This window comes from Onychostruthus taczanowskii, unplaced genomic scaffold, assembly GCF_017590055.1.
Source record: "Onychostruthus taczanowskii isolate IOZ18803 unplaced genomic scaffold, ASM1759005v1 scaffold13, whole genome shotgun sequence".
In the NCBI taxonomy this organism is placed as follows: Eukaryota; Metazoa; Chordata; class Aves; order Passeriformes; family Passeridae; genus Onychostruthus; species Onychostruthus taczanowskii.
Genome location: NW_024498462.1, coordinates 13396868 through 13422730, shown reverse-complemented (window position 1 = coordinate 13422730; position 25863 = coordinate 13396868). Strand labels below are relative to the sequence as shown.

The window sequence follows — 25863 nt, the reverse complement described above, 5'->3', positions numbered from 1 at the left end:
GAATCTTAGAGGTTTTAGGGTTGGAGAAGACACGGTGATCCCACCATCTCCTGGGCTGCCTAATTCCAGTGCTTTCAGTGAAGTTTTTCTTTCTTGCCATCTCACCTAAACCTTGGAAAACCTTTAGGCATTTCCTCTCATCCTGTCAGTTGTTTCCTGAGAACAATCCCACCTTGCCAAAGTCTGGAATAAACAATTTGTTTCTGATTCAGAGCCATGGTGACCGATATGATTCCATGTCACTGCCACACAAAATTCAGCACCAGCAACCTCAGAAATTTAAACAATCACAGATTACTTTGATTGTAAATTGTCCTGTTTATAATGGACTGTAAATTTAGAGGCTATAAATACATAATCTTAACTGCAGTAGCTCTGAACAGCCTTGACAGGGTTTATCAGCTAAATGTTTAATCAGGCAAAGCAGCAAAAAAACACAACCACAGGAATACATGGTATTTAGCATTTAAATAAAGCTTGTAAACCAATGACAAGTCTATTTGGGCAACTACTCCCACACATGTTCCTTATCTGCAAAGGTCTTGTCCCAAATTTATCGGAACCAGTGTCTCATACTTTATTTTCCAGGCAGTAACATCAGTTTCCATTCACTGAGTTCACAGAAAAAAGATGCAGAAAACTACAAGTTAAAAGGCACGGCCATGAAAAAAGAATTCCCACAATGCCAATGACATCCTGCTCTGTGAACTTAATCAACCACAGCCAAAACCCCTAAAAAGCAGAACTGTAAAACCAAGAACAAAAACGCCGCCACACAGAAGGAGAAATGAGCCTGACAAAGCACTACAGCTCTTTTCTTGTCTAATTGCAGAGCTATTTCAAAATTCCCAGCAAAACCTGGCTGCTTCCAAGATCCAACCTTGAGCAAATGAGCCAAGTAGGAGCCATGGCAGCACAAATCCCAAATCCTTGCTTCCCCAGCCTGTAACCTCTGGGTGAAATTGCCCTGCTGCTAATGGGTACCAGCTTCTCCCCTGCTGCTAGTAGGGGCCAGATGTGGTTCTTTCTGCCTCACTGCCCTTTGGCCCTGCACACAAACCCTGCTCTGGGCTGCTCCATTCTCTCCCTGCTGGCAGAACTCACCCCACAGCAGCCCAAACACATGAAATGATTTTTTATTTTTATTATTAAGCAGGCACAAGTAGCGAGCCTCTCCCTTGTGTGTGGTTTGGGGGACTCAAAAAAAAAAACTCTCATGGAAGTAACACCTTTTTGTGCAGAGGAATTGGCTTTGCTCGTGGTTCATTCCAGCAGCTTTTAAACACATTTCTCCTCCTTTTGGAGTTGGGAACCATTTGCTTTATGAGCACCATTTGGATCATTTGCCTGTTGCTCACAAAATAGACAAAGCTTTTATCCATGCCATGAATTTTTACTCACTTTATACAAAATACCTAAGGAGGGATTTGCAGTGGCCAGAATTACATCCATGAAAGAATTATCAACTAATTTAATTTTCTGCTGCAATAATGGTTCCAGCAGTTTTTGATTTTGTTGATTACATTTCTTCTCTCCAATAAATAAAAAAGCATATATGCTTTTAGCTTCTTTGTATTTGCTTTAGAAAACAGATTATTTTTTAAAATAAAAAATAAATAGGAATGACAAAAATATTTTATGAATTTTCATCTTTGTGGTTATTAATTAAAGCTGTGGCAAATGCAGATTTCAACAGCAATCAAACAACACGGTGATGGTCTGTTGTTGTGCCAGCAAGAACAAGGATTCCCATCAACACTGGGACAGTGCAACAGAATATTTCCTTGGCAGGACTGCTGGCAACAAGTCACACAAACTACCAAGGAAAAGTGGCTGTAAAATCCACCTCTTTCACCCACTTTCACGCACCAGTGCCCCGCTAAATGACAATCACAGGATCAAGCTGCTTCAACAGCTCCTCTCTCAACTCAGAAGCCAAAATCCTCTCAAAGAACCCAGCCCCAACTCCGAGCTCCTGGTGAGGAAATGCTGAAGGGAGGAACAGGAGGAGCCCATCAGTGCTGCAGAGGGACAGAAGCAGACACCTCCCTGCAGGCTGTTCCTGCACTCGAAGGGTTAACTTCTGCTGCTAGCTGAGGAGCACGGCAAGCCCCCACATAAACATTATTGATTTCAGACTCAGATCGATGAGGCTTAACTGCTGTGATTAGCAGCTGCCTGGGTGGAGGTTTGGGAGGTTTGGCCAGGCAGGGGCTGGGAGCAGCACTGGCTGCGCTGGAGCCTTCATTGGGAAAAGGGAAATCTGAGATTTGGAGAGCAGCAGCTGAGGGACTGCCCTACAACACAAGGCTTGCAGATGCACGGCCAGATATCTCCTCTCTGCGTGCACAAACAAACAGCTCGTGTCTGGGACTGCAGGGAAGGGTTTCTCAGCTGAGTTTCTATATTTCACCCAGCTGTATAGAGTGGCCCGTGGAAGCCTGCCCAGCCAGCATCGCACCTGCTAAAGGGAAACGCACTCAGGCATGGACAGAGCTCTGAGGGCTTTTTCATTTCTGCTTCTCAATTCCTGCACTGTGTTTGCCACCAGCTTTGGGAGTAGAGGCCTCTGGAACAAGCCTAACTTCCAGGATTTCACATTTCACTGCTTCTTTCGTTCCCTCGCATCACCTCTGAAGCCGCATACTCCGTGTGCAACACGCTGATACACAGGGAATGAACAGCAAAAATGGCTCTGAAATCCTCCACATAAAACATTTATAATACACAAATTTTTCAAGTAATTGCAAAGGCCAAAATATTCAAGCCCATTTTGTGTTAAGAAAGATTACATATTAATATCCATGTTTCTTTATTGCTTTTTGCATGATTAATTATCGCTTCATTCGTGGTTTAAATCCTCATGAAGCAAAAGGTTAATGTCTCAAACCTCCCTCCCCAAAATAACAAACATTCACCAATTCATTTCTACACCAGATGCTCACAGTTTATTGACACACCAATAAAACCATCAAAGTAGATTAGCTTTGTCAAGTCCTGCAAAATTTTTTTAAGCACAAGTTGAATGCAAGACAGGGCTGGCATTTCTCCCTTAAAAAGAACTTAAAGGGGACCACCAATAGTCTGAGCAGCCAAAAACCACAACAAATCATTTTGACATGCGACAGAACAACCACAGAGCAACTTGTTGCAACACTTTTTTGCAGATTATTTCCACAAATACTTACAGAAACCACCACTACAGAAAAGAAGTGATCAGAAAAGTTGTTCCAGCCTACCTGTGGCTGAGTCCAGGGCTCCAAGGTGGTTTCTTTCAAAGGAGTTTGTGGCCTGCCCACTTCTTTTGTGTGCTTTTGGGAAAGAAAAAAGATGTGTCAGTGAAATGTTCAGTCAGCATTCAGCATTAATTTCCCTTGAGGGATTAAAACAGTCAGGTACAAGTTCCATACAATAATGTATCAATGTATCACTGCACATATTTGGAGCAGGCTGTAACTTTTTTTTTTTTTTTTTCATCAAGTAAGGAGTTGCTGTATCTTTCAAGGTGTGGGGATACACAACTTCATCTGTGCATACAGATAAAAAATCCAGCCAAAATTAAGAAATGATTTGCCACCAGAGTAAGGTTCAGCAGCAGAAATTCAGAGGGAACTCAACTCTGGGTTCTCTGCTGTTTCCTGCCCAGGTTGTGTTATGCTCACTGTAACTTCAATAGATGAATCAGAAAAAGAATTTATGGGAAACACTTTTAAAGGCTGATTTTTTTGGATGTGGAGCCATGGTTTCAGATGAGAACCCTTGTCTTTCCTCAATCTCCACAGCTGCAGCCAGGAGACAGAGCAGGTAAAGGTTTTCTGTCTCCTGGAGTTCCCACTACTTGGAATGTTTTAAGAACAACCACCCCAAACCCAAGTCCATCTAATCAAATAGATTAAAGTGGTCTTCAAAGACTCTGATCCTTCACACTTTCTTCTTTTACAATACCAAAACACCCTGCAATTATTTATTAAAATCTAATTACCCTACTGCAATAATAAATGCATAAGATTTTGGTCACTGGGACTGAGCATTGAACAGGATGTTGGCACCTTTTCATTGTCTCATATGTGCTTCCAGTGAGGGGAATTTTACACTCTGCTGTAAAGGATACAAGCCCCATATTTTCTTGCTCCCTAAATTTTTGTTCTTTCATAAAACACAAACAATGACATTCACAAGACTAAAAAAAAAATAAAAGATCCTCTGCTGAAATACTTTTAAGTAGCACCAGGATTTTCCTCCTCCTGAAATACATCTCTAATGTGCTACCCTTTGACCATATCAAATGCAAATATCACATTATCCAGGTCCCACAGCAGAGTGCTCTAAACGCCCATGGAGACTGCAGAGATTGACAAAAAAAAGGAGAGAGATGCCATTGGATTTTTGTCTTTTACAACAAACTATGGCTGTTTAAAAGGAAGCATTGTTTTTTAAATACAGAATTTGTGGGTAACTTCAGTTTGCATAGAGCATTCACAGGGCTTCTTTCAAAAAAACACCTTATTAAATGGCAATTGTGTTTTGGCAGGTTGGATTGCCTGTAATAATAGATTACAAGCAATAATTTTTACCATTTTTTGTTATTTTATATTTTGGGGTAGCAGTGGAATATGATTCATTGTTGAAATAGAACAATAAGTGCATTTCAAATGTAAAAAGAAATAACCACAGATTTAGTGAATGCTGAAAAGAGTTAAAATGAATGCATCTGGTAAGGGAAGGTTGTGTTTTTCGTGTGTTCAAAAGCAAGTACAGTCTACCTTATAATCTTGCTTTAATCATCAGCCATCAAAGGGACCCAAACACACAATGAAAATTATTAAACATATCAATTGTGATGCTAAAGATACCATAATAATTCCACATGGGCCAGCCTGCCAGCAACTGATGTTAAAAATCACATTATTTCTTGAGGGTAGTTCTTGGCATTTCACACCAGTTCTTTATACAAAATTTGTCCACTCAGAGGGCAAAGAGAAAAATGAATAAACAAGTGTATGATTATGCAAGGAAAACAGATGCAAAAGTACATTTAGGTGAAACAGCACTTGAAGTGTTTGGGTAACATGGGAAACCATGTTCTGAATCTTAGACATGGCTTAATGAAAACTCAAAGAACTTAATGCTGAATTTTATTTAGCCTGGCCCCATTTACTCCCTAAAGTTCCCCCTGCCCTGCACCTAAAGAGACTCTCTCACCCCACTCTGAAGATAAAACACCAGGAAATAGGGACAGCACACAGAAAGAGTGAAAATAGTGCAGATTCCAGGAAAGTGCTGTTCAGGCAGCAGGCTGCTCCTGGAGGGAAGGAGGACAAAGCCAAGCAGCAGCTCCTTTACCCCTGCAGGCTTTCCTCACACAGAAACACCTTTGTGGCTCTCACTCCAATTTTCCAGCGCTGTTTCACACTGGTTTGCCATGGAGAAGCCGGGAGGGGATTTGTGATCACTTTTTCCCATGGACAAACACATCCCACAGGGGCTCTGAGCCCGCAGGGACAGCTGGCACCCACGCAGTGCCTGCAGCTGTGACAAGAGACAAATCCTCCACAGCTCCAGCCCGGCAGCTGCCCCTCTCCAGGTGTGGTACCTGCTCTGAACTCGCTGCCACACCGGAGTGCAGAGCTCCTTCCTCACCCCTGGCTCAGATACACACCCCTGCTAGTGGATCACACCAACAGCACTCAGCCACAAGTTCTCTTTGCTCTGTTATAAAGTAGGATGTGGTAAATGAGAGAAAATCCTCACAGGAGCTTCTTTCTTCCAGAACAGATAAGCTCTTACTAAAAGTGGGAAGTTTTTGGAAGCCTTTATCCCCTTGTTTTGCTTGGAGCATCTTCCTGCAGCCTTCTACAGCTCCCGATCCCCCTGAACAAACAACAGACCATGCCCACAGTATTTTATGTTCCCTCCACTTCCCCAATTGGACATTTAAGTTTCCACATATGGAAGAGAACCGTGCTCATGATGAGATCAAAGATGGAATTGGATTGGATCAACGACAGAAGATCTCAACCTGGACATGATGTTGTGGTTCCAGCAGTGCCATTAGAGCTCCCCCAGCCCTGTACACACACTGATTACAGTTTCTCTAGCAGGCAAGCCTGCCTGGTGGATAAATGAGGTTCTTTCCATGTTGGAAGAGCCACCTGTACCCCTGTAAGAGCCAGCTGCTGTTCCACCAGCACAGGGGGTACCTGGACAACTGCTCCTGCTGCTCCCACTGATCCAGCTCCTCCTGAGACCTCTGCTGCAGCTCAGGGAGACACGTTCTGCTCTGAATCATCACCTGGCACTGTCTCTGCTGTGGTACAGACACTGAGCAAGGCAAAACCAGACAAGGAACCACATAAAACCTTGCTGGCTTTAAAGGTTTCCTTCATCTCAGAATTATTTCCTTTTGTCTGCTAGGAAATGCAATAATTCCAGCTCCTCCCCAGGCCTGTCTACCTACATTAGGTCAAATTTTCAGGTATTTTCAATAGGAACAAAATTTTGGTTTGCTGTGCCATCAGTCTGACCCACCACCTGACCACCTAGAAATTGCCCTGATTAGTGGTGTCAGCAATCAATAAAGTCCAGCATAATAACCAGGTCATAAAAAGACTGTGCACAAAATATCTTGCTGATATTTGGAATTTTTTCTCTGGTTGTAACAGCAAAAGAAAGCTTTAATATTTAATCAAAGCAGTTAAGTATTTTTTTAAGGGGAAAATGAAATTCATCATAAATATTTCCTGTTGTTTATTAGGAGCAATAAGTTAACAAACATATAATTACTTATGACAACTTGACAGGTAATATCCAGGCTCCCAAAAACTCCCAGAGAAAATGGACTGTAAAATGGATTTTAAAGGTTATGAAAGTGTTCTAAGTCAGATATGATGTTTGCCTTTAAGGGAATGATGGATCTGGGTGTTTCAGAGTGGGCCTCACTCTGACACTGAGGGGGAGATTTTTGGTGCAACTGAGATAACTCAAAGTGATTAGGTTCTGAATACTGGACTGGTTCAGCTGGATAGGTGTCACCTCCATTCCATCCTCCTTCTCTATCGACAAGTTTTTGCTTTTCTTCAAAGCAAATCTTGGCTTAGAATTAAAAAGGAAAAATAAAAAGTTACAACACAACAACTTTGGTTTACCTACTCTGATTTCTGGAACAGCCCTAGAATTATCTAGGCAGATACTACCACCAGCAATTCTAATGGTTATTGATTAGTATGAGTAGTAAAAGCAGACTGAAATTCCAAGATAATATCATGCATTTTTCTCTGGTGCCTTAGGAAACTGCTATGGCAGCATTAAAATTGTCTGACTCCAAGTGTCCTACTCCTGCACTTCACAGCAAAGAAAGAAAAACAAACTGTATAAAACAAGATTTCAAGCTGAAAACTTCTATAGCTTGAAGTGAAATTTGGGAAACAAACAGCAAAAGACATTTGCTAAGCTGCATATCAGCTATGCTACACTATCATAGTATAGCTGGGATTGCAAAGGTTTATCTGTTTGGGGCAACTTCTGTCTGCCAAAATCTACATTTTTAGACAGGAGGAAGTGCACTCTTCGTCTTTCTGTCGCACATTTTAGTCAGGAAATCAGGTATACTGATTTTACTGTCCAGGCAGAATGCCCTTGCACTGAGACAGAGGAGCCCTGTAAGCTGAGGAGGAGATTATCAACAATGCCTCCCCCTTGCCTCTAAGTTGATTTCAGGTAATTGGATTCCTCCAGTCCTCTCCTTCAGCCTCCCGAGATCCTCCACATGAAAGGTGAACAGAAGGGTTAATTTTAGTGACAGGAGTATAAGTTTATGAAAAAGATTGCTAAAAGAAAATATTCTAAGTTTCCAAGGTTCATATATTTCTATATAAAGAAAGCCACAGGGCAGCTGAAATAAAGATGTCCTTAAGGATTCCTAAAGGAAGGTTTCTGCTTTGTGTTCAAGAAACAAGGTTTGCCAGAGGACAGAAATACAAATGAATATACAGATAAGGGTCCCTTTTTTGGAGAGATCAGTGAGGAACCCAGAGTCTGGAGCCCTGAAATGTAACTTAGGAGCTTTCCAGAGTAAACAACAACCTGGAATCACCACTGACAGCTTCCACTCTGTTTTGTTTTGCTGTGCCAGCTCAGCTCCTTGTCTGGAAGTACCAAAATGCCCTGTGACATGGTTCTGCATCCTCCCAGCAATTCCTTGGGTCAAAACCCACAATTTCACCCAGCAAGTCTCCGGTGGTGCTGCCAGCAGGCAGCTTTTACCTCGCCAGTCCCTCTTGGGAGATGCAATAATTCCCCCAGAGCACACCCACCATTAGGAGGTGATTTCCAGGGGTGCAGCACACCCACAGCTGTTCTGCTGTTCCTGCAGGGAAATCAGCCCTCGGCTCACTTATTTCCCTCTTTTGTTGCAGCACATCTCTGGGGAAAGCTGGTGCAGGGCAGGAGGCAGGGGGATGGAGGATAAAGGCAGGGTGTGGGGTGCAGCACACCAGGAATGCTCAGAGGTTTAACAAAGCCTGACATGAGATTTGCCAGATGGTTCTGTACCGGATTGTAAAACTTTAAACTAATCTTCATTTAAGAGTTTTAAGGGCTGTATCCCTCTTATAAAGCCTCTTGCTCTTTTGCCTGGTTGATTCTGGTAAATTATAGATCAGACTTTAGAAAACTGCTTCCATGAGCAGCGGCTCCTTAAATCTCAGCTAAACTGAGCAAGAAGATTACATGTTATTATGATGTAGCACAGCAGGATTTCTGAACAGCAAACATAATGATGTAGAGAAGGATAAAACTATCATTCTGCACAAGGAGGTCATCCACAGAAGAACAATGCTGTCTATACAGCAGCCAAATCCATCCCTGCATGGTGAATCTTCACTGGGAAAACGTTTTTTCTTAATAGTTCTGTAAAGAAACCCAACCATAAGCAAAAAAACCTGAATCCGCACTTCAGGATTCAACCATCAAGCACTGTACCACAAAGGAGATGTGATTAGGGAGAAATTATTCTAAATACTACTAGAAAAAAAGTATCTATTTCAAGGGCAATTTTAGGGTAAATGCATCTTGTTGGTTTTATGCAAGGAGAAGGGATTGCCTGTGAATCCCAAGGGATATGTCAGATAGTGTATGTAGCATTAAAAATTAAAATGCTCACTAATCTTACAAGCACATATATATACTTTTAATTGTAAATCAAATCCAGTTCACATGGAAAAGCAGGAAGCAGAGTCACTACACTGGTGTAGAATTTCTTCCACCTGATATTTGTATTTGCCATCACACTCAGTATATTCCCCACTAAAATCCTAATAGAGAGAACTGCAGATTTCAGACACCACATGATGGCAAAGATGAAGTGGGAACAACAGAGAATAAATCCAGGTGTTCAGTAACCAGCAGTAGTAAAACTGCTAAAAAGCAAGAGACTGAGACCACCAAGTCTGCAAGTTGATACAAGAATTTGATACTACAATTGTGGCTTATCAATTTTTTTGAACAGGTGATGCAAATGCTTAAGTCTATTCAGTTCCAAGGCAGTATCCTATTGGAATTGCTTTTATTTTCTTTTCCTCTACACAATTCTGGTTGCAGTGTAGTAACGTCAAATGACCACCTCTCGTTTTTCTTTTTTAATTGAAACATTGGTTTCTGCACATGAAAGCTTTTGTCTTAAAAGCAAACAGGTGAGATATTCACAGCCCTGGTCTTTTCAGAATGTCATACACACGAATTATACAGATTTATCCTAAAGTTTCCTGTAAGAATAGCAGCATTTTGAAATGCCTAAGAAAAATGCCTGTGAGAATATACTGGTGAAGACTGTTGCACAACTGATTTTATTACATTTAAATTACAATCAGAAACTGTTATCCTTCTGTTTTATCTTGCACATCATTGCTTATGAACTTAAGTTTCCCAGATTTCAAATACTATAAAGAAATACCTAATCAATGCACAGCTAAATACTTTCTGATATAAGAACAAATTCAGATAATCCTAAAGGAGAAAAAAAAACCAAACACCTTAAAAGTCCACAAACACTGAGCTTTTTTAGTTCATATATGTAAAAATCATAGTGGTAATAGCTGATAAAATATGCTTACACTATATGCTCTGACTTGCAAGTATTTACATATATAAAACTAATGTGACATTAGTTGCTAAGGTATTCTTACTTCAAGTGAAAGGGGGGGGAAAAGAACATAATATCAAACAGCTTGTTTTACTTGCCTGAGCTCTACTTAGCTTTTAAAGAACGAATATAAATGTACACAAATCCGTTTTGTGACTCGGATATAAAGCATTGTGTTAAAAATGTAGTACACGGTAGCAAAACTACAAAATTTTATATTCCTGTGTATTTCCTCCAGAGTCGTTAAAATTCACATTTCTTGTTATATTCTGTCATAAACATAGTTTCTCTTTCTGGAGAAAAACAGTGGAGCCCCTGCCCGGATCCACCTTGTCCAAATGTGGGGATTTTTTAGGGCTTGTCGTCTTCTTTCTCTATGGCATGACTAAGTTATACTTTACAGAAATCCAGCTTCTTATAAAGAACATTTGCAATTTAAATTGCTCTTTCTCTCTGAACATTAAGTCTGAATTGGATAAAGTTGTTAAAAGCTAAGACTTCCTGCTTTTTTTACTAATCAAGCAAACCAAAATTACATTATCGGAGTCAGCCAGGAGTAGCAAGGACCTGGTTGCTGGAGAAAGGCCTGAAAGGGAATCTCAGACACTGATTACAGCCAGGGGAGAATGGCTGACCAACCTCTACTCTTTAAGCTTTGAAGTGTGGCAGAACTAAGGAAAATGTGCCACCTTAAATTAGATTTTTCCAGAAAGTTGATAAATAGGCTTACTCATAAAGAGCAGCAAGACTAATCTGCAATTCTCCTGACATTAGACAACATGATCTATAGAAGCCTTGTTGGATCATCAGTTCTTTTCATTTGATGTCATCCTATTTATATTCCTTATCCCCAGCTGTGACTATTCGTCTTATAAAGTATGTTTGATTTTTCTAGTACATATTGTAGCTCTGAGTATATGAAGTAAAATAAAAAGTCAGATTGTTCTTCAGGTGGCAGGAGTGTGTCCAGAACAGGCACTCCAACCATAAATAATCCCTCAAGAGATAAAGAAATATGCTGGGAAACGCTCTTATTGTTCCTTATCGTGACTTTGAGTAAATTATTCAGCCTCTATCCTAAGCTGTGGCACAGAATTCAGAGTGGATACAAAGAATGTGACTTGTAAAAGAGGGAGGAGCAGGGGGAGGCAGGTGGGAATCCCAGGGGGGGTAAGAGTGGCTCCAGCTGCCCCAAGACACATTTGTGCAAGGAGGATCCATCGCCCACTTACACCAAGAATGTCTGTGGGCTGGAGCAGCACAGCTCAGGAAAAATTTATAGCTCTTTTGATACTTGATATGTGGTCAGAATAGAGCCCAAAATCCCCGTATTTTTCTAGTAAAACCCATAAAAATTTGTACTGCACCAGCAAGAACCTGGTGCCTGTCAGCCTCGCTGCTGCTTCTTCCCTTTCCTTGGACTCCTCTGCACATCAGCCTCCCATCAAGAAGAACAATACAAATATTCCCTTTTTCTTAATGGGAAAGGGCCATCACAGATGCCCACAAAGCCCTATCACATTTCCCCCAACACTGCTATGTTATGCCAAACCCATCCTCACTCTTTGTTAGAGATCCCTTCTGAAGTTACAGGAACAATTCTGCCTTGATATCACAGGTTTTGCTGTAGTTTGCTGTCAAGGGAAAAGTCATTCTATCTCAAGAAGAATCATAAGTTTATAACCATTGTTTTTTTTCAGCTAAACATAAATAATAACATTACAAAATTATTTCTCTGGCTGACCTATATAATGTGTCTGCTGTGCTGCCTTTCTGGAAGCAAATTCACTGGAGGCTGCACTGAATAAAGAGATTTTGGAAGCTCTGACAGACTGAGGCCAAGGTGCCACCAGTGCCACAATTTCCCTGGCCCGTGAGTGCCCCCCTAAGTGTGGCAGATTTGTGTCCTTGGGGCACGGAGGCAGCACAGGAGTGCAAATCAGGCAGGCTCAGTAGCATTCCCAGCTGGAGGCTCTGCTCTTTGGAGGGTTTCTAAGCCCACCCAAGGACACCCAGGGCAGCTCCTATAACACAGATGTGTGATCATTATATTCCAGATATCATCACAAGGCTCCTTGGCCCAGATGTTAGGTTGGCTTTAAATGTTAAATATTAAAATTCAATGTTAAATATTTAATACAAGAAGTACCTCTGTTTCCTCTGTGATCTTGTCCCTGCTCTGACCAGAGCTCTGCTCTGAGCAGGGTCAGGGAGCAGAGGCAGAGGTCACCTGCTCCTTGTGGTGGCCAGCACTGAGTGTCCCCCACAGCAGATGAAGCCTTACAATGAACTTACAAACTTACAAAACTTTGGTTTTTTAAGTTCTCTAAATCCCCTCTTGTTTATTCTGCAGAAAATAATGCATCCTAACAGATGAAGGAAAACAATGTCAACATTGTCGCTGCTGTTTTTACACAGAGCTCTTATACACGTTAAGGAAAATGGCATTTTGTTTATTAGGGCAATTGCTTCCATTCTTCCAGATGACAAATTCCAGGAATAATTTGAGCTTTTAGAAATAGTTAATGAGATAAAAATCATTAAAGCATCATTCTGATGTAACATGAAGGGTTTGTATATTTCACATGAGAGATCTGAAAACAAACACTTGGAACATTTAGGAGCAAAAACCACGGAATATGGCCATCACTGGACTTTTGAACTCTTTACACTGAATTCTTGCTTAGATTAAACACACATTCAGTGCAATAACATGTGGCAGTAAAATCAGACATAGTAAACCCTTTTGTTAAATACTTTTATAAAAGTGTGCAACTCTGTCCAAATGCAACAGACTGGCAATAATTTCACTTATAAAGGTTGCCTGTATTATCTTCTCTAATACCTATGATGTATGTATTCCAAAAAAAAAAAAAAAAAAAAAAGAAAAACATTTCTTATCTCTAGATTACTGCACTAAATCTACTCATGTAAATTCTTCAGGAATTCTTCTTAAGGAAACACTTCCACAATTTACATGGCAATGACCCTTAAACCTTATCAGATTATGCTCTGGTTTTTTATTATTCCAGTTTCTACATCTCATGAATTACCCACTGAACTGATGATCTGAACTTGCAATCAAGTGACTTTTCTAGCAAGAACAGTGGTTCAAGGAACAATGAAGGAAAAAAAAACAGCAAACAAAAAAAAAACCCCAAAACCTCAAAGCATCAAACCCCACAAAATAACCCAAAATATCCTGGGTCTATACTCATTTTTACAGATTATTTGATCTTTTAAATTCAAGTACAGCTTTGTGTTTTGTGTGAATTGAAACATAATCACCAAGAGAAATCAAACAAAACATATTGAAACAACCTAAGTAAGGATTTGCCCCACAATCCTTTAAGGATTCTTGTCATTTCTGCTACAACGTAAATAAAGATAAAGCACCTTTATTACAAGCATGTACAGATGTTATGATATATCTCTACATATATAAAAGCCTCAGCATTTAAAGGTAAAAATAATATTTTTCCTTTCTTTACTCTTGCAGGCTTATCTCAAAGGGAGCAGTTGGAAAGAAAGGGGAGGCCGTGTAACACGCGTTGACCGAACCAAATGGAGATTTCCAGGCAGTGCAAATAGGCTGGCTGTGCTCTCTGGAGCTGAGAGCTGCTCAGTATGAGTGAAGTGGAACTCAAAATCCCAACATCATGAACTTCTCGTGTCCTTCACAGTGCCCATGTCCAGCTCTGATCCAGCAGTGGCACAAATCACCCTCAGCAAGATTCCCTTCGCCAGCCCAAGGAACCTGGGCTGACAACAGCCTACAGCTGACAGCACACTTGGTTTCTTGGGCAAACAAAGAGTTGGAATAAAAAGCAAAATGAGAAGAAGGAAAATGTCACTGCTGCTCAGTCAGTGGGTGCTCAGAGACACTGCTGATTAATGTGTTAACTGAAGAGACCAAAAAGACAAACCTTTTGAATCAGGGAATGAAAAGACATTTGTTCTCCTTTGTAGACAAACACTGATTATACCAGGGAAATTTAACCACTGCAAATATAAAAATCACAGCTAAAATAATTAATAAAAGTGGTAAATGACATGACAAAGGAAATGACATGAAAGAGTTCCCTCAAAACCTACTTATGACACACAACAAAATGAGCACGTGTCACGCAACTGATGTGAGACAAAAGATCAACAGCACTGGAGGAAGACTTCTGGAAAGCTGGAGATCAAATAAAAAATGCAAAACCATTTTCTGTGTTAAATATGTATGATAAACATCAACTACAAGACAACAGACCTAATCCTGCCTTGTCCTGAATCCTGAGTGAGAAATTTTACATAACCTTGCATCTCGCTTTTGTGGGAATTCTTAAGGAAATATTTCTTATCAGTGAATTTTTAGTCTCTTTTTAAACAATATTAGCAAGGCCAAAAGGAGTAAATAGAATATAGAAATGTTACATTTCTATTCCTAACACTCAATGCACCACATTACAAATTCAATTCTTCTCTCTCCTTGTACTCAACTCATCATACAGAGAATAAAGAGTCTTCTTTCCTAGACAAAATACCAATAATGCAGAATTGATGTTTCAACTTCCATTCAGATTACGTCCATAAAAATATGACATTATAAATATAATATCACAATATTTAAAAAAAACACAAAAAACTACTGTGGAAGTAATTTTTCTACTTCTGTATTTACACATTTTTTCCTACATTTACCTCTTACTTTAAAGAAATTGTCTGCTGTAGAGATTTCATTGATATTTGCTTTAGGGAAACCAGTTGATTCCAGCAAAAATTAGTGTGGAAGAATCTTACCATAAAAGATTAAAATGGCTCTAAAGGAAATTCCACTGCTCAAGTAAAGCCTTAAATAGTTATCTCCTTACAAAAGTTTAGTATGATATCTCCACCAGAAATCAGACCAGCCTTAACAAAGGGTAACGTTTTCCTCCCAGAATGTATTTGAATTTTATTTTTTCCTCTCCCTTACTTTCTCAGCCCTTATGATGCTATCTCTAGTTTATGAAACCTCTTCAAGCAATTTTCTGCCAACAATTGGCTTCTTTAATTTACCTCTACCATAAATTCCCAACCACAAGAGTAGATTTCTTGCTGCTTTAGATCTGCATTTAATTCCACATCCCTTCCTTTCATTTCACAAATGCCCACCTTTATCTACATCATTTTACTTTGGGGCATCATTTAACTTAGTCCTCCCTAGCCAGAAGTCCTCTCAGACCCTCCCACAAACTTCTGGCTTCAGCACATGGATTTCCTGTCTCCTCTAACTATCCTCCACAGCAAATCAATCCTTTGACTCATGCAACTTTTCTGAAGCCTCGCCTCTTGCCTGCAAGAGGAAAGCTGTAATCACCCTTTATTTGCATTTCTCCGTGGCAATGAAGAAAGATTGATTTAGGATTAAGCATTTGCCATCACAGCTGGGTTCAGACAGAGCCAATTGACCCCTCAGCCCTCCCAGTCTCGCTGCCATCACTTCCCATCAGAGCTGGAACGTGGTTGGAACTCTGAGACTCTGCTGCCACCTGCCAAGAAGCTCCTCAAACCCTCTCACACAGGCCAACACCCACCACAGCCAGCACTTCTCTGAGGAAATGCTTTTCCACTTGGTAAAACTTCTTTCAATTTGCTCCATTTGCCTCACTATTGGAGTACAACTGAAAAAAAAAATCATTAAAAAAAACCCACCTAGGACTTGCTCTCAGCTGACTAATGACTAGAATCAGTCATGCAAAAATGCAGTTAAAAAGCTCTATTTTTTAAGAGAGTAGTTTCTGTAACTCAACTATCCAGACCATAATTAAGACTGAGCTGCTCAGACTTCTTGGAGCAAGTCCATAACTCCATATGAGAGGGTTTTGTACTCTGGAAAGATCACCTCATCATCAGCTAAGTTAGAAAGACAGGAAGATGATGGAGACAGATAGGGTAAACACATCTCTCCTGCAGAAATATCAGAATAAATGGTGTTATTCATCTTAGAAGAAAATGAAAAGAAGAGAATCTGTTTACTGACACCCAGGTGCATTTGCAGGTCCAGTAAGTTGTACAGTGACTGCTCACAAAGTTCTGGTTGAAGAAGTGGGGGGATTAAATTAAATTATGTTGTTTTTTTCAGGATTAATCTTGTGCACTGTTGGTTGGAGTGCTGAGCACGTCAGGGATTTCACAACATGGCATTAAAGAGCAACAATACTCAGAGCTATAATAATTAAGACAAAATAGACATGATCTCCAGAGAGAAGAGCAGAACCTTATTTTCCAGCACCTTTAAGCTATTCAGGGTTGTGGGAGTGAGATCTTTATAAGTGATAATTCCACCCTGTGGCACTTCCAACACATTTTTCATAAACAACTCACATTTGCCCGTGTTACTTCTCGTGTACTTTACAGTTTTAGCAACACAGCGTTCCTTGTTTGTGCAGATTTGCATTCGTCCACACTCCCTGGATGGGAGCTGGCAAAGCCTGGCTCATCTCCAGCCCTGAGCAGCACCAGGGCTCCTGTGACAAGGGAGCTGTGCCAAGCTGTCACCGTGTGTGTGCTCCAGTGACTGGGTTTCACAAACTCTGAGGGCACTCTGGGTGTGGGCAGGGCACAGCACAGCCCCCCGTGGGTCTCATCACAGCCCACGCTGGGCTTGGGACCACAGCACCAGCAAAACCTGTGGAGCCACTGAATCATTCAGCAGCTGTTGTTCCAGGGCGTTACACAGTGTGGAAAACTGTGTTTCAGCAATAATACAAGGAGCTAAAGGAGGGAGCCACTAGGCAGGAGCAGGAGATGTGTTGTCCTGTACTTGCAGAGCGTGTGATGGTCAGCTTTCAACCCCATGTGTTAAATAAACAGAATTAGTTTGACTCTCAGAGAAATCAACTACAAGTTTCATGAGAGAAAGCTCTGAGTTGCAAGAGTTTTAACATGAAGTAAAAAAAAAAAAAAAAAGAAAAAAAAAGAAAAAAAGTACTTCAGAGAACTTTAAAGAAAGACAAAATTAAATGTGCTGGGGTGCTAAGGTCAGCTCCCTAATGCACAGCACACATTCACTAGTGCAAAATGCTTTTACAGTTTCCTGAGGCTCAACGTGCTCTTTGCTGCTTTTATATGTCAACAGGTTCATCTTACTGTGCCCTCAGCATTTGGAAATCACCCCCTTCATTATCAGCCAGAGCTGTGTGAATAAACCCAGAGAAGTTCACCACACACAGCCCATCCCTGGCACGGCACACAGACCTGAGTCTGAAATGTGAATTCCTCAGATTGGCACAGAGATCATCTCACTGAGACAAAAAAACAAACTCTGCTGACCTTGGCCTTGTGACCCCAGTGTTAAAAGCCACTGCCAGGATCTCCACTGGAATCATTACCTGCTCCATAACTCAGAGCAAACAGGCACTGCAGGGTTGCAGCTAAAGACTCAATCCTGGAGCGTGTCCTGCTGGCTGCCCTCCACACCTGCTCCACGCAGATCCAGGGAAAACCACAATTCAGGGGTTTATAACCTACCAGCAACCCCCCAGTCCCTGCTGCTGGGGATAAATCCAAGCTGACCACATTTCCAGGTATTCTCCCAAAGCTGAAATCTCCCCTCTTTCCTACAATGCTGGGCTTTGTGAGAGGACAGACTCAGCTCTAGGCCATGGTCATTATCCCCATTTCCAGATGAGGAATCTCCAGCACAGCAGATCCGTGGCTGCATCCATTCCTCCCTGTCTAACCCTGCTTCCCCAGGCTGGAGCTCTGCTGCCATGCACAGCTCACACATACACTCACTGACCTCTTCAGCTTTCCCTGATGTAAATGTGACTATTCAGTTGGAGTCACCAGCCCATGAAAAAAGAGCCACGTGTGAGGAAAAGGATCTCCTGAAATCTGATTTTTAAACCCTTTTTATTAAGGCTAGATAAGGAGGGTTTTATTTGTGAGATTCCTACCAATTTAAAACAATGCTATAAAATCCCACACCTGTAAATATCCTTTTTTTTTTTTCCCTCAAACCCAGGAATACATGCCCATTTGTATGGAACTTGCACTGTGGTATTTGGCAGCATGACAACCACATTTTATACAAGTTGTCACCAGGAGACTTGTTCTGGCCAGAATAAATTTGCTCACCACAAATGGGTATGTGCAGGATTGTCCCACCAGCAGGAAATGGTTTTGTCTATACTCAGTGACAGCTGTGGTCACAAAGTAAGGACACTTCCAACTTCACTGAAATTCTTTCAAATTCCCTAGCCTGCTGTTCTGTTTGTGTTGGAATGAACCCAAACCTCTCAGCTCAGATCTACTTTCCCAAGGAACTCTCAAAGCTCATCTTTTGTGCCCAATATCTTTATGAAACACAAAACACCCAGAGATGTCTGTGCTGCTATTTATTTATATTATGTCAGGTGGTACTGGGTGCCAGCACACCATAAAATATTAATTCTTAAAAGACTATGGTTTATTTTTTCCCCTACTACCATACAGTTTGCATATCAATATATGAGAATTTAATCAATCTTTATAGTTTTAATGAATGAATAAAACCACTAATTGTAATTAACATCTATCTCTTGCTACTCTATAATTTTATATATATATGTGCAGCAGCTTAGGTAATGAATGGTGAAGTACCTCAAAGTTAATAAATAAAGGAATATACTGAAGTGGCTAATTGTACAAAAATAATATAATTTATTTCGATTATGCAACTATTGCAAATTTCACCATCTCAGTGTAAAGCTCCAAAAGTTTTTCAGGATTTTATTGGATTTTTTTTTTTAATTAAGCAACTTGCTCCAATCTCTCAAAAAAATTAAATGCCATAGGTACAACATAATTGCAGAACTACAAAGATGCTTTATGACTGACATGACACTAATAGTCCTTGTGGGTGTATCTTTATTTTAAGAATGAATTAAAACTTTGTTTTATGTTTTTTGTCAGAGATTGCTTGTTGTGGGCTCCTTATTTAAAAAAAAAAAAAAAAACAAAAAAACCACATTCCAGTACTTCTCTCACAGCTTTCCTTTCCCTTTTGGAAGCTGAAGAACTTGTTCAGCACTCCACATAAAGGACAGCAAGTAGGCCTTCTATTGAACTCCAATGATTAAATTACTAAACTAAACCTTCTTGCAGTGAGAGCTGAAGTTCAGATGTTTATTTCATTTCTCTCACTCTCCCATCCTTTTAGTTATCTATTACCAGCCAATCTGGATTACCACCATCAATAAAAATTGGTTTGTGCCATTAGGCAGGGGTCAGCATCTTGAAGAGACTCTGCATCTAATGGTATGGATTTGCAATTACAGCTGTGTAAAACACTTAACATCCACATGTTAGAGCTATAACTTAGAGCCTGCACTGAAATAATTACCCTGGTGAATGCCCCTGCACGCTGTGTTCCCTGGAGACAAGCAGAGAGGGATCCACTCACAGTTACTGCCTGCCCCTGAGGGGACATGCCAGCCCAAATTAATGCCTGGGGATAAAGCAAGGTCTCACTCACAGCTCCTCACCTTCCTTCCCACAAGGGATCCAGCCAGGAATTCCCTCCCTGGGGTTCCTCTCACCCTCATGCCTCCCTACAGCCCCTTTCAGGGCAGAAGATGCAGTGCCAGGTTTCACCTCCCTTGTGGCACAGCCATCCAAACCTCTGCAGAGGAGAATTCACAGCACAGCTGATCATAAAGCAACCATCTCCTGGGTTCTCAGATCAAGTAACCAGCGAGAAGCTTCCAAACCCCTGCCAGTAAGAACAACATTAAGCAATTACAGGGCTAATACAACATTTTTACTCTGAAGTCTTTCAAGACCATCTGGAAACCCTCAGAAAACACTTCTAGTGCTTACCAGGAAAAATGGCTCCAGTAAATACATTTTAGAAGGTAACAAAATCTGGATCTCTCTTTTGTCTGGAAAGCTTTGTCTTATGCCCTCTTCCCTCTCCCCTGCTGATGCCTCCAAAACACAAATACTCCAGAGACTCAGATCTGTGCAAGCCAGATTAGGTTTGGTTTCCTTACAGGTCTGATTTTACGTGAAGTATCATTTTTTTCTCTTTTTTTTTTTTTTTTACATGCTTTAGCCACTGAGCTAATTCATCTTTATAGACCAAACAGTGCCCACCTTCATTTTCAACACAAAATGCTTTGTTTGGAAAAATTGCAGAAAGCTCAAATTAAGAGAATATACACCCATGTGCATCACCATTTTAATTTAAATAGGCTGTTAAGTGGAGGAAGGCAGCAATATTTTCACTTCATTTCTCCCAACAGATGCTAATAAGAGAAAGATATGAGCATTTTAAACTTGAGAGGTCAACAGGTTCTCTAAAGGCAAAGTAGAGACATTTCTATTAGTGCTTTTATTCAAGTATCACTGAGGGAAAAGGCAAGTGCTACCTCACACATGAGATATCCATCACATTGTGCCTGTTACCACAGGCATCAGCCCCACTCTGAGTTTTGTTGTTTCTTCAAGGAAAAGAAAAATCTCTCAGCAAGTTCTGTGCAGGGTATTTAATTTGAGCTTTACTCACCTACACTATTCTTAACTGGATGCTCAGCCAGAGTGAGAGATGGCATCTCAAATATTAACTGTCCAGTCCTAGACCAGATAATTTCTGTCTATCTACCTACTGATTTATTTTATCTGGCTTGGATTATTGTTTTTTTTTGCTGTTGGTTTGTTTTGGGGTTTTTTAGGATTAAATATGCTTGACAATATGTTCTAGCTCTTTCAAATGCAACTAAGTAATTAATTCTTCAAAGCACAAAGACTATAGAGATATCAATTAATCAAATAATTCTCACCCTTCATAAGCATTATTATTCCGTGTGTGTTTTTATCTTTGGTTTGGAAAAAAAAAAAAACACCAAAAGATTAACTTAATTTTTCAAAGTGGAAGGATGAGAAATTCATAGAAACAGACTTAACAGCTCCTAACACCAAAACATTTAATCTAGCACACCAGAAATGTTCTAGATGGAAGATATCCTAACTCTCCTGAACAATATGGGCATGGTCTATTCCAGACATCAATATTTCAACAAATGTTCATTTAACCCCCTTAAACAGACACAGCCAGGTACTGCAAGGGAGCAGGAAGGTGCAACCCTGGTGTTCATGTCCAGGAATTATTTTAGTCAGCCAGGAATTTCCAGCACAGATATTTTAGAATTTGTGTCTTTGATTAAATTCCTGAAGAGACGTATCTGAGAACACTTGCAGCAATAAGGCAAATTCAGACTGTAGAAAGTTACAGTCACAACTGTTAACATGAATTTTTTATGCCAATTCTAGAGACAACACAGACTACAGCAAATGGTAAATACTTATGCTATAGCTCCACTTCTGTATCTCTAATTTGTGCCACAGATCTTGCAAATTGCTCATTCAATAGCAACATATTTAACAATAGCAACGCCACTCATTTGACACAGAGAACTTTTCAGCCCATTAAAGATTGCCTTCTTACTGTTTTGGTGAAATTGGGTAGACAAAAACTTCCTCCTCTCAAAGTACAAGACATGAACTGCAGTAGAAAGAAAGAAGCAAGTGGGATGGAGCTGAGGAAACGTCAGGAGTTACTCATCTTGGAAGTATCAATCCAATCAGAAAAAAGTAGCTTAAACGTCTTCAGAAAAGAATTCACTCTAAATTAAAAATTTACAAATCTCTGATATATTTATGAAGAGATATTTAAACTTAGAAGAAGGCTTTCCACTCTGTTGAAAACCTCTTGCATTGCATACACAGTTTCATAATGGTCACTTCTATTTTAAAGATGTTTTTTAACAGGAAGTTACCAAAGCTTCCAAGACTTCCACAGTTTTTTGTGGGCTTGATTTTATATTTGATTTTTCAACAGGAGACCTCCCAAATTACCAATCCCATAGTAATTTGTCACAACAACACTAAAAAAAAAAAGGTTCTGCAGATGGAAGGAACAGCAAGACAACTTCTTCGTTTGCTAAGAAGCAAGAAGTGCAAGAGCCACACTTCATCAATGCCCCTGCTGCTGCAGTGATTCGGGAACGTGCTCTCCCTCTAATGGAGCAGGTGACCCCTTTGTCTCCGTGACTCCTCACAACCTGCACGTACTTTACACCAGGCACAGCTCCCAGCCTCCAATTGAGCTTGAAAGTTAATGTTCCTGTAAATCACCAACTGCCAAACTGCACCATTTACCTTGGGACTCTCTTCTGAAAGTTAGCACGGGGGGATTAACCAATCTTTATTTCTTTATAGGATTTTCCCTAGTTATTTATTGGCTTTTTTTAAATAGCTCTTGCCTAAAGTGCCATAAAAACGATAATTATATAAAAAAAGGCACGGCCTTTACAGTCTTCTGTGGAATAACTGTCTGAAATTCTGACAGAATAACTGTCTGGGATTCAGTAGACATGAGAGGAGGCAACCACTGCTCCAACCCAGCCCAGCTAAAGACAGACTTTGTTCAGAATCCACACTGAAAGACCAGGTCATTCGTGTCTCCAGCGCTGAGCAGAGTATTTGAAGAGAGTATTTGAAATTAACTGGACTGGAAGAGATGAAGTTGAAACCACAGCATCACCACAGAGAAGGCTTAACTCCCAGAAGAGCCTGGAGCCTGTGCAGTGGTGTGCAGCTGGAGCACAGGGAAGGGTTGGTGACAACACAAGTGGCTTTGCCCTGTTAATTTTCAGTTTCACTTTAGATTCAGTTTGGTCCCAATTCATCAAAACCACTCTTGACTGAAGCACAGGTGTCCCCCTGAAAACTTAATTTTATTTTGCCTGAGAACAAACCCAGTTTGATACTCCCAAACCATTTCACAAAATGCAAGAGAGCACAGGAATTAAAGAAAATTTGATCTGAACTACAATTCAGGTGCCCCTTCAGCATCCTACTGACAAATTCAGGATCACTTTCCAAGTATTCAGTAAGGCTACACAAAACTGGCAAGAGACAGCTTGCTTTATCCTGTCCAATATCTCCCAACAGTTTCTGCAATTTAAGATCAGTTAAAATCATCTGGTTGCTGTTTCGCAATTAGTGGTTTTAGTTAAGCAATCCCGGAGAGAGAACAAGGAGACAAAGTACTCTCAGGCTGGGTGCATTTGATAAACAGCATGTTGACAGGATGCCATGTAAGAGCCAGTCCAGACCACAGGGGGTCTAAATACTTGCAGATAGTTAAAAGAAAACAAAAATCTGCCTCACATCAATTTCAGGAGAAAAATAACTTTTTACTAAAATGAGCTCCTTGAATTATCCACTTTGCTGTCTTCTTTAAATTAGTGGAGGACCCCTAAGGCACTACAAAGCTATAAAAATCCCTTCAGCAATGATTATTGGCATTGTCACTTCATCCTCAGGCTTATTATGGGTCATATTTCTACCTAGATTGCAAGATTATTGCAATGTTTGAGGCCAGCAAGGATTAGTAAAAACAACACATAAATAATGCAGCGTGCAGCTGAAACCAGGCTATTTGAGGGAAGGGAAGGTAGGTTTGCTAAGTGACAGGGAACTGATTACTTTAATGCTCATAATAATAAGACCTGCCAAGAGAATAAGGAATAGAGTCATCAGTTCACTACCAGTGGTGGCATTGCTTGTTGTCATTCAACAAATAAATTGCCTCTTCTCTCAGGTGAGAATTCCTTTCAGCAGAGCTGCTGAAGGCAATGGGGCCTGGCCAAGAAGATCCACTGATCCTTAAAGGCTTCTGCTGCTTGCTAAAGTTCCTTTTCAGGTTTGTTTACCATTTATTGGGTTCTGGCTTTTCAGAGCAAGGGATAGAAATAAGACAGTCACACAGCAAGTTGCCAGCCTGTATATATAACCTAAAGCACATATCTACTTCTTCTTTAAGCATTTAATCATTCCTGAAAGACCTACTTATCAGGCTGAACTACTTTAGGCATCTTCCTATAAATCACAAAGGAAAATATTTTTTTGTTTCCAGAAATGCAGCTTCTATTACAATGAGTGAAAATGTCAGTAAAACACCTACCACTCTACTCCCCTAATTTTCTGCATTGTCTGTTTTATGAATAAAATACTTGCTGAGCAATATTAGCCCAAAATAAAGTGATTAATAATTAACACATCACCTCTAATGCTTAACTCCAGTAGCCCACCATTTCTGGGGAAAACTGCTTCTACCTTCATGAATTTTTGCTCCCCTCCTTGTAGCACACACTGAAGCATTTTCTGACCTCAAATTGGGATGCTCAATCTCAAAATCATTCACATTGATCAGAATTTACTATTTTGCTTTATCAGGGTGTACATCAAATTACCAGCCTGCAAAGAGGAATTAGACCAGACCAAAGAGTTTTGACCTACAAACCCCAAAGCACTTGTATCAAACAGAGTTGCTAATATTAATTTGGGACTTCTTAAAAGAAAAAGTGTAATTCATGTTTTGTTTCCCTATGAAAGGGGATTAAGTTTTAAAATACAATTTTGTATTGTCTCTCTGTGGTAGCTTACACATTCAGATACTTAAGAGAATTAAATTTAGATTATTTAGGAAACATTAGTTTCTTTTCTGTGAAATATTCCCTACAGAATTTTATCATAAGAACTTGATTCAGCAGCCACTTGTGAGCATTTCCAAAATAAACTTTTTATGGCTTAGTGCTGATAAGGTGTATCCCAAACAAGGCCAACATGATAACACACACAGCTCCCTAAGGGATGCCACTGCTATTTGGGCAAAAACACCCTCAGTTTTTAATAAATCACCCACAAACTCCATCAGAATATTACAGAAGTTACCAGGACCTTCCCAACAAATAAAACGGCAGCAGCAGCTCCCAGCACAAGGCAGATCAGGAGCTGTGTTTCAGCAGCATGGGAATGTTTGCCTTAGCTCAAAATCTCCTAAATCAATGACTGAACTCCATAACTATTAATGAGGGCTTTTGTTTCCAAACATTCATGCTGGGCTTTCAACATCTCCGCTGTTACTTTACACTCCACAGCTCTTCCTCACTGAACTCACTCCACATTTGAAGCCATTTCCAGACACAATTTGATCAGGTTGGCTTCAAACCAAGGAGAAAACAGAATTTGTCAGTGGACACAACAGGCCCTAATTTAGGTGCACAGTTGAATTAACGAGGAAGAGATTTATTCCACTTCCTTGTTCCTACATTCGGATGGCTCTGAAGAACCCGGGGTGCTGTCAGTAGGAGGGTGTTTAGAAATGTCTTGCCTTTGAGAAGAATATTTTTCACACACTAAAAAACAGTTCCTCTCCATTTTCACACACGTTTTTGGACTATGATTTAATAGGGATATTAGAAAAACAAGTAAATTTTGTTCTTGTTTAGTGTTAGCAGTCAAGCTTTTCTCTGGTGTTCCCTATGAGATGTGTAGTTTGAAAACCAACCAAGCCCTTTATTTGTCAGTTGTTCACCAGCAAGACAACCAAAAACATCAGTTCATGGGTATTTGGTATTTTAAGACGGGAGGAAAAATTTTTTAGCAACAACAAAAATTATCTTACGTATTCTGCTCCTCTGTTTAGGCAGTGCACATTCAGATTGATAAATAATTGCAAGACTGAAGAGAACTGTGATAGTTTTTTCTTAGGCAAGTAAGCAATCTGAAACAAAACCTTACAGGGGGGAAATATAGAATAAAAACCAACAATAATAAAACCCAAACAGAAATGGTGTCTTTAGTTTCCTCTAAGTTGACTGAGACATTTTGAGCATTCAAAGCATTCATGAAGTGTTCATGAAGCG

At 40.2% G+C, this 25863-nt stretch overlaps 1 protein-coding gene across 1 annotated transcript in view; it reads right to left on the bottom strand.

Moving 5' to 3' along the window:
• The window catches only part of PCDH11X (protocadherin 11 X-linked), a 419257-nt gene that overhangs the window by 221466 nt on the left and 171928 nt on the right, over positions 1 to 25863 (bottom strand). Inside the window, exon 5 of the mRNA XM_041396567.1 lies at positions 3240 to 3311. Within this exon, the coding sequence (XP_041252501.1) occupies positions 3240 to 3311 (72 nt within the window). The remainder of the gene's footprint in view (positions 1 to 3239; positions 3312 to 25863) is intronic.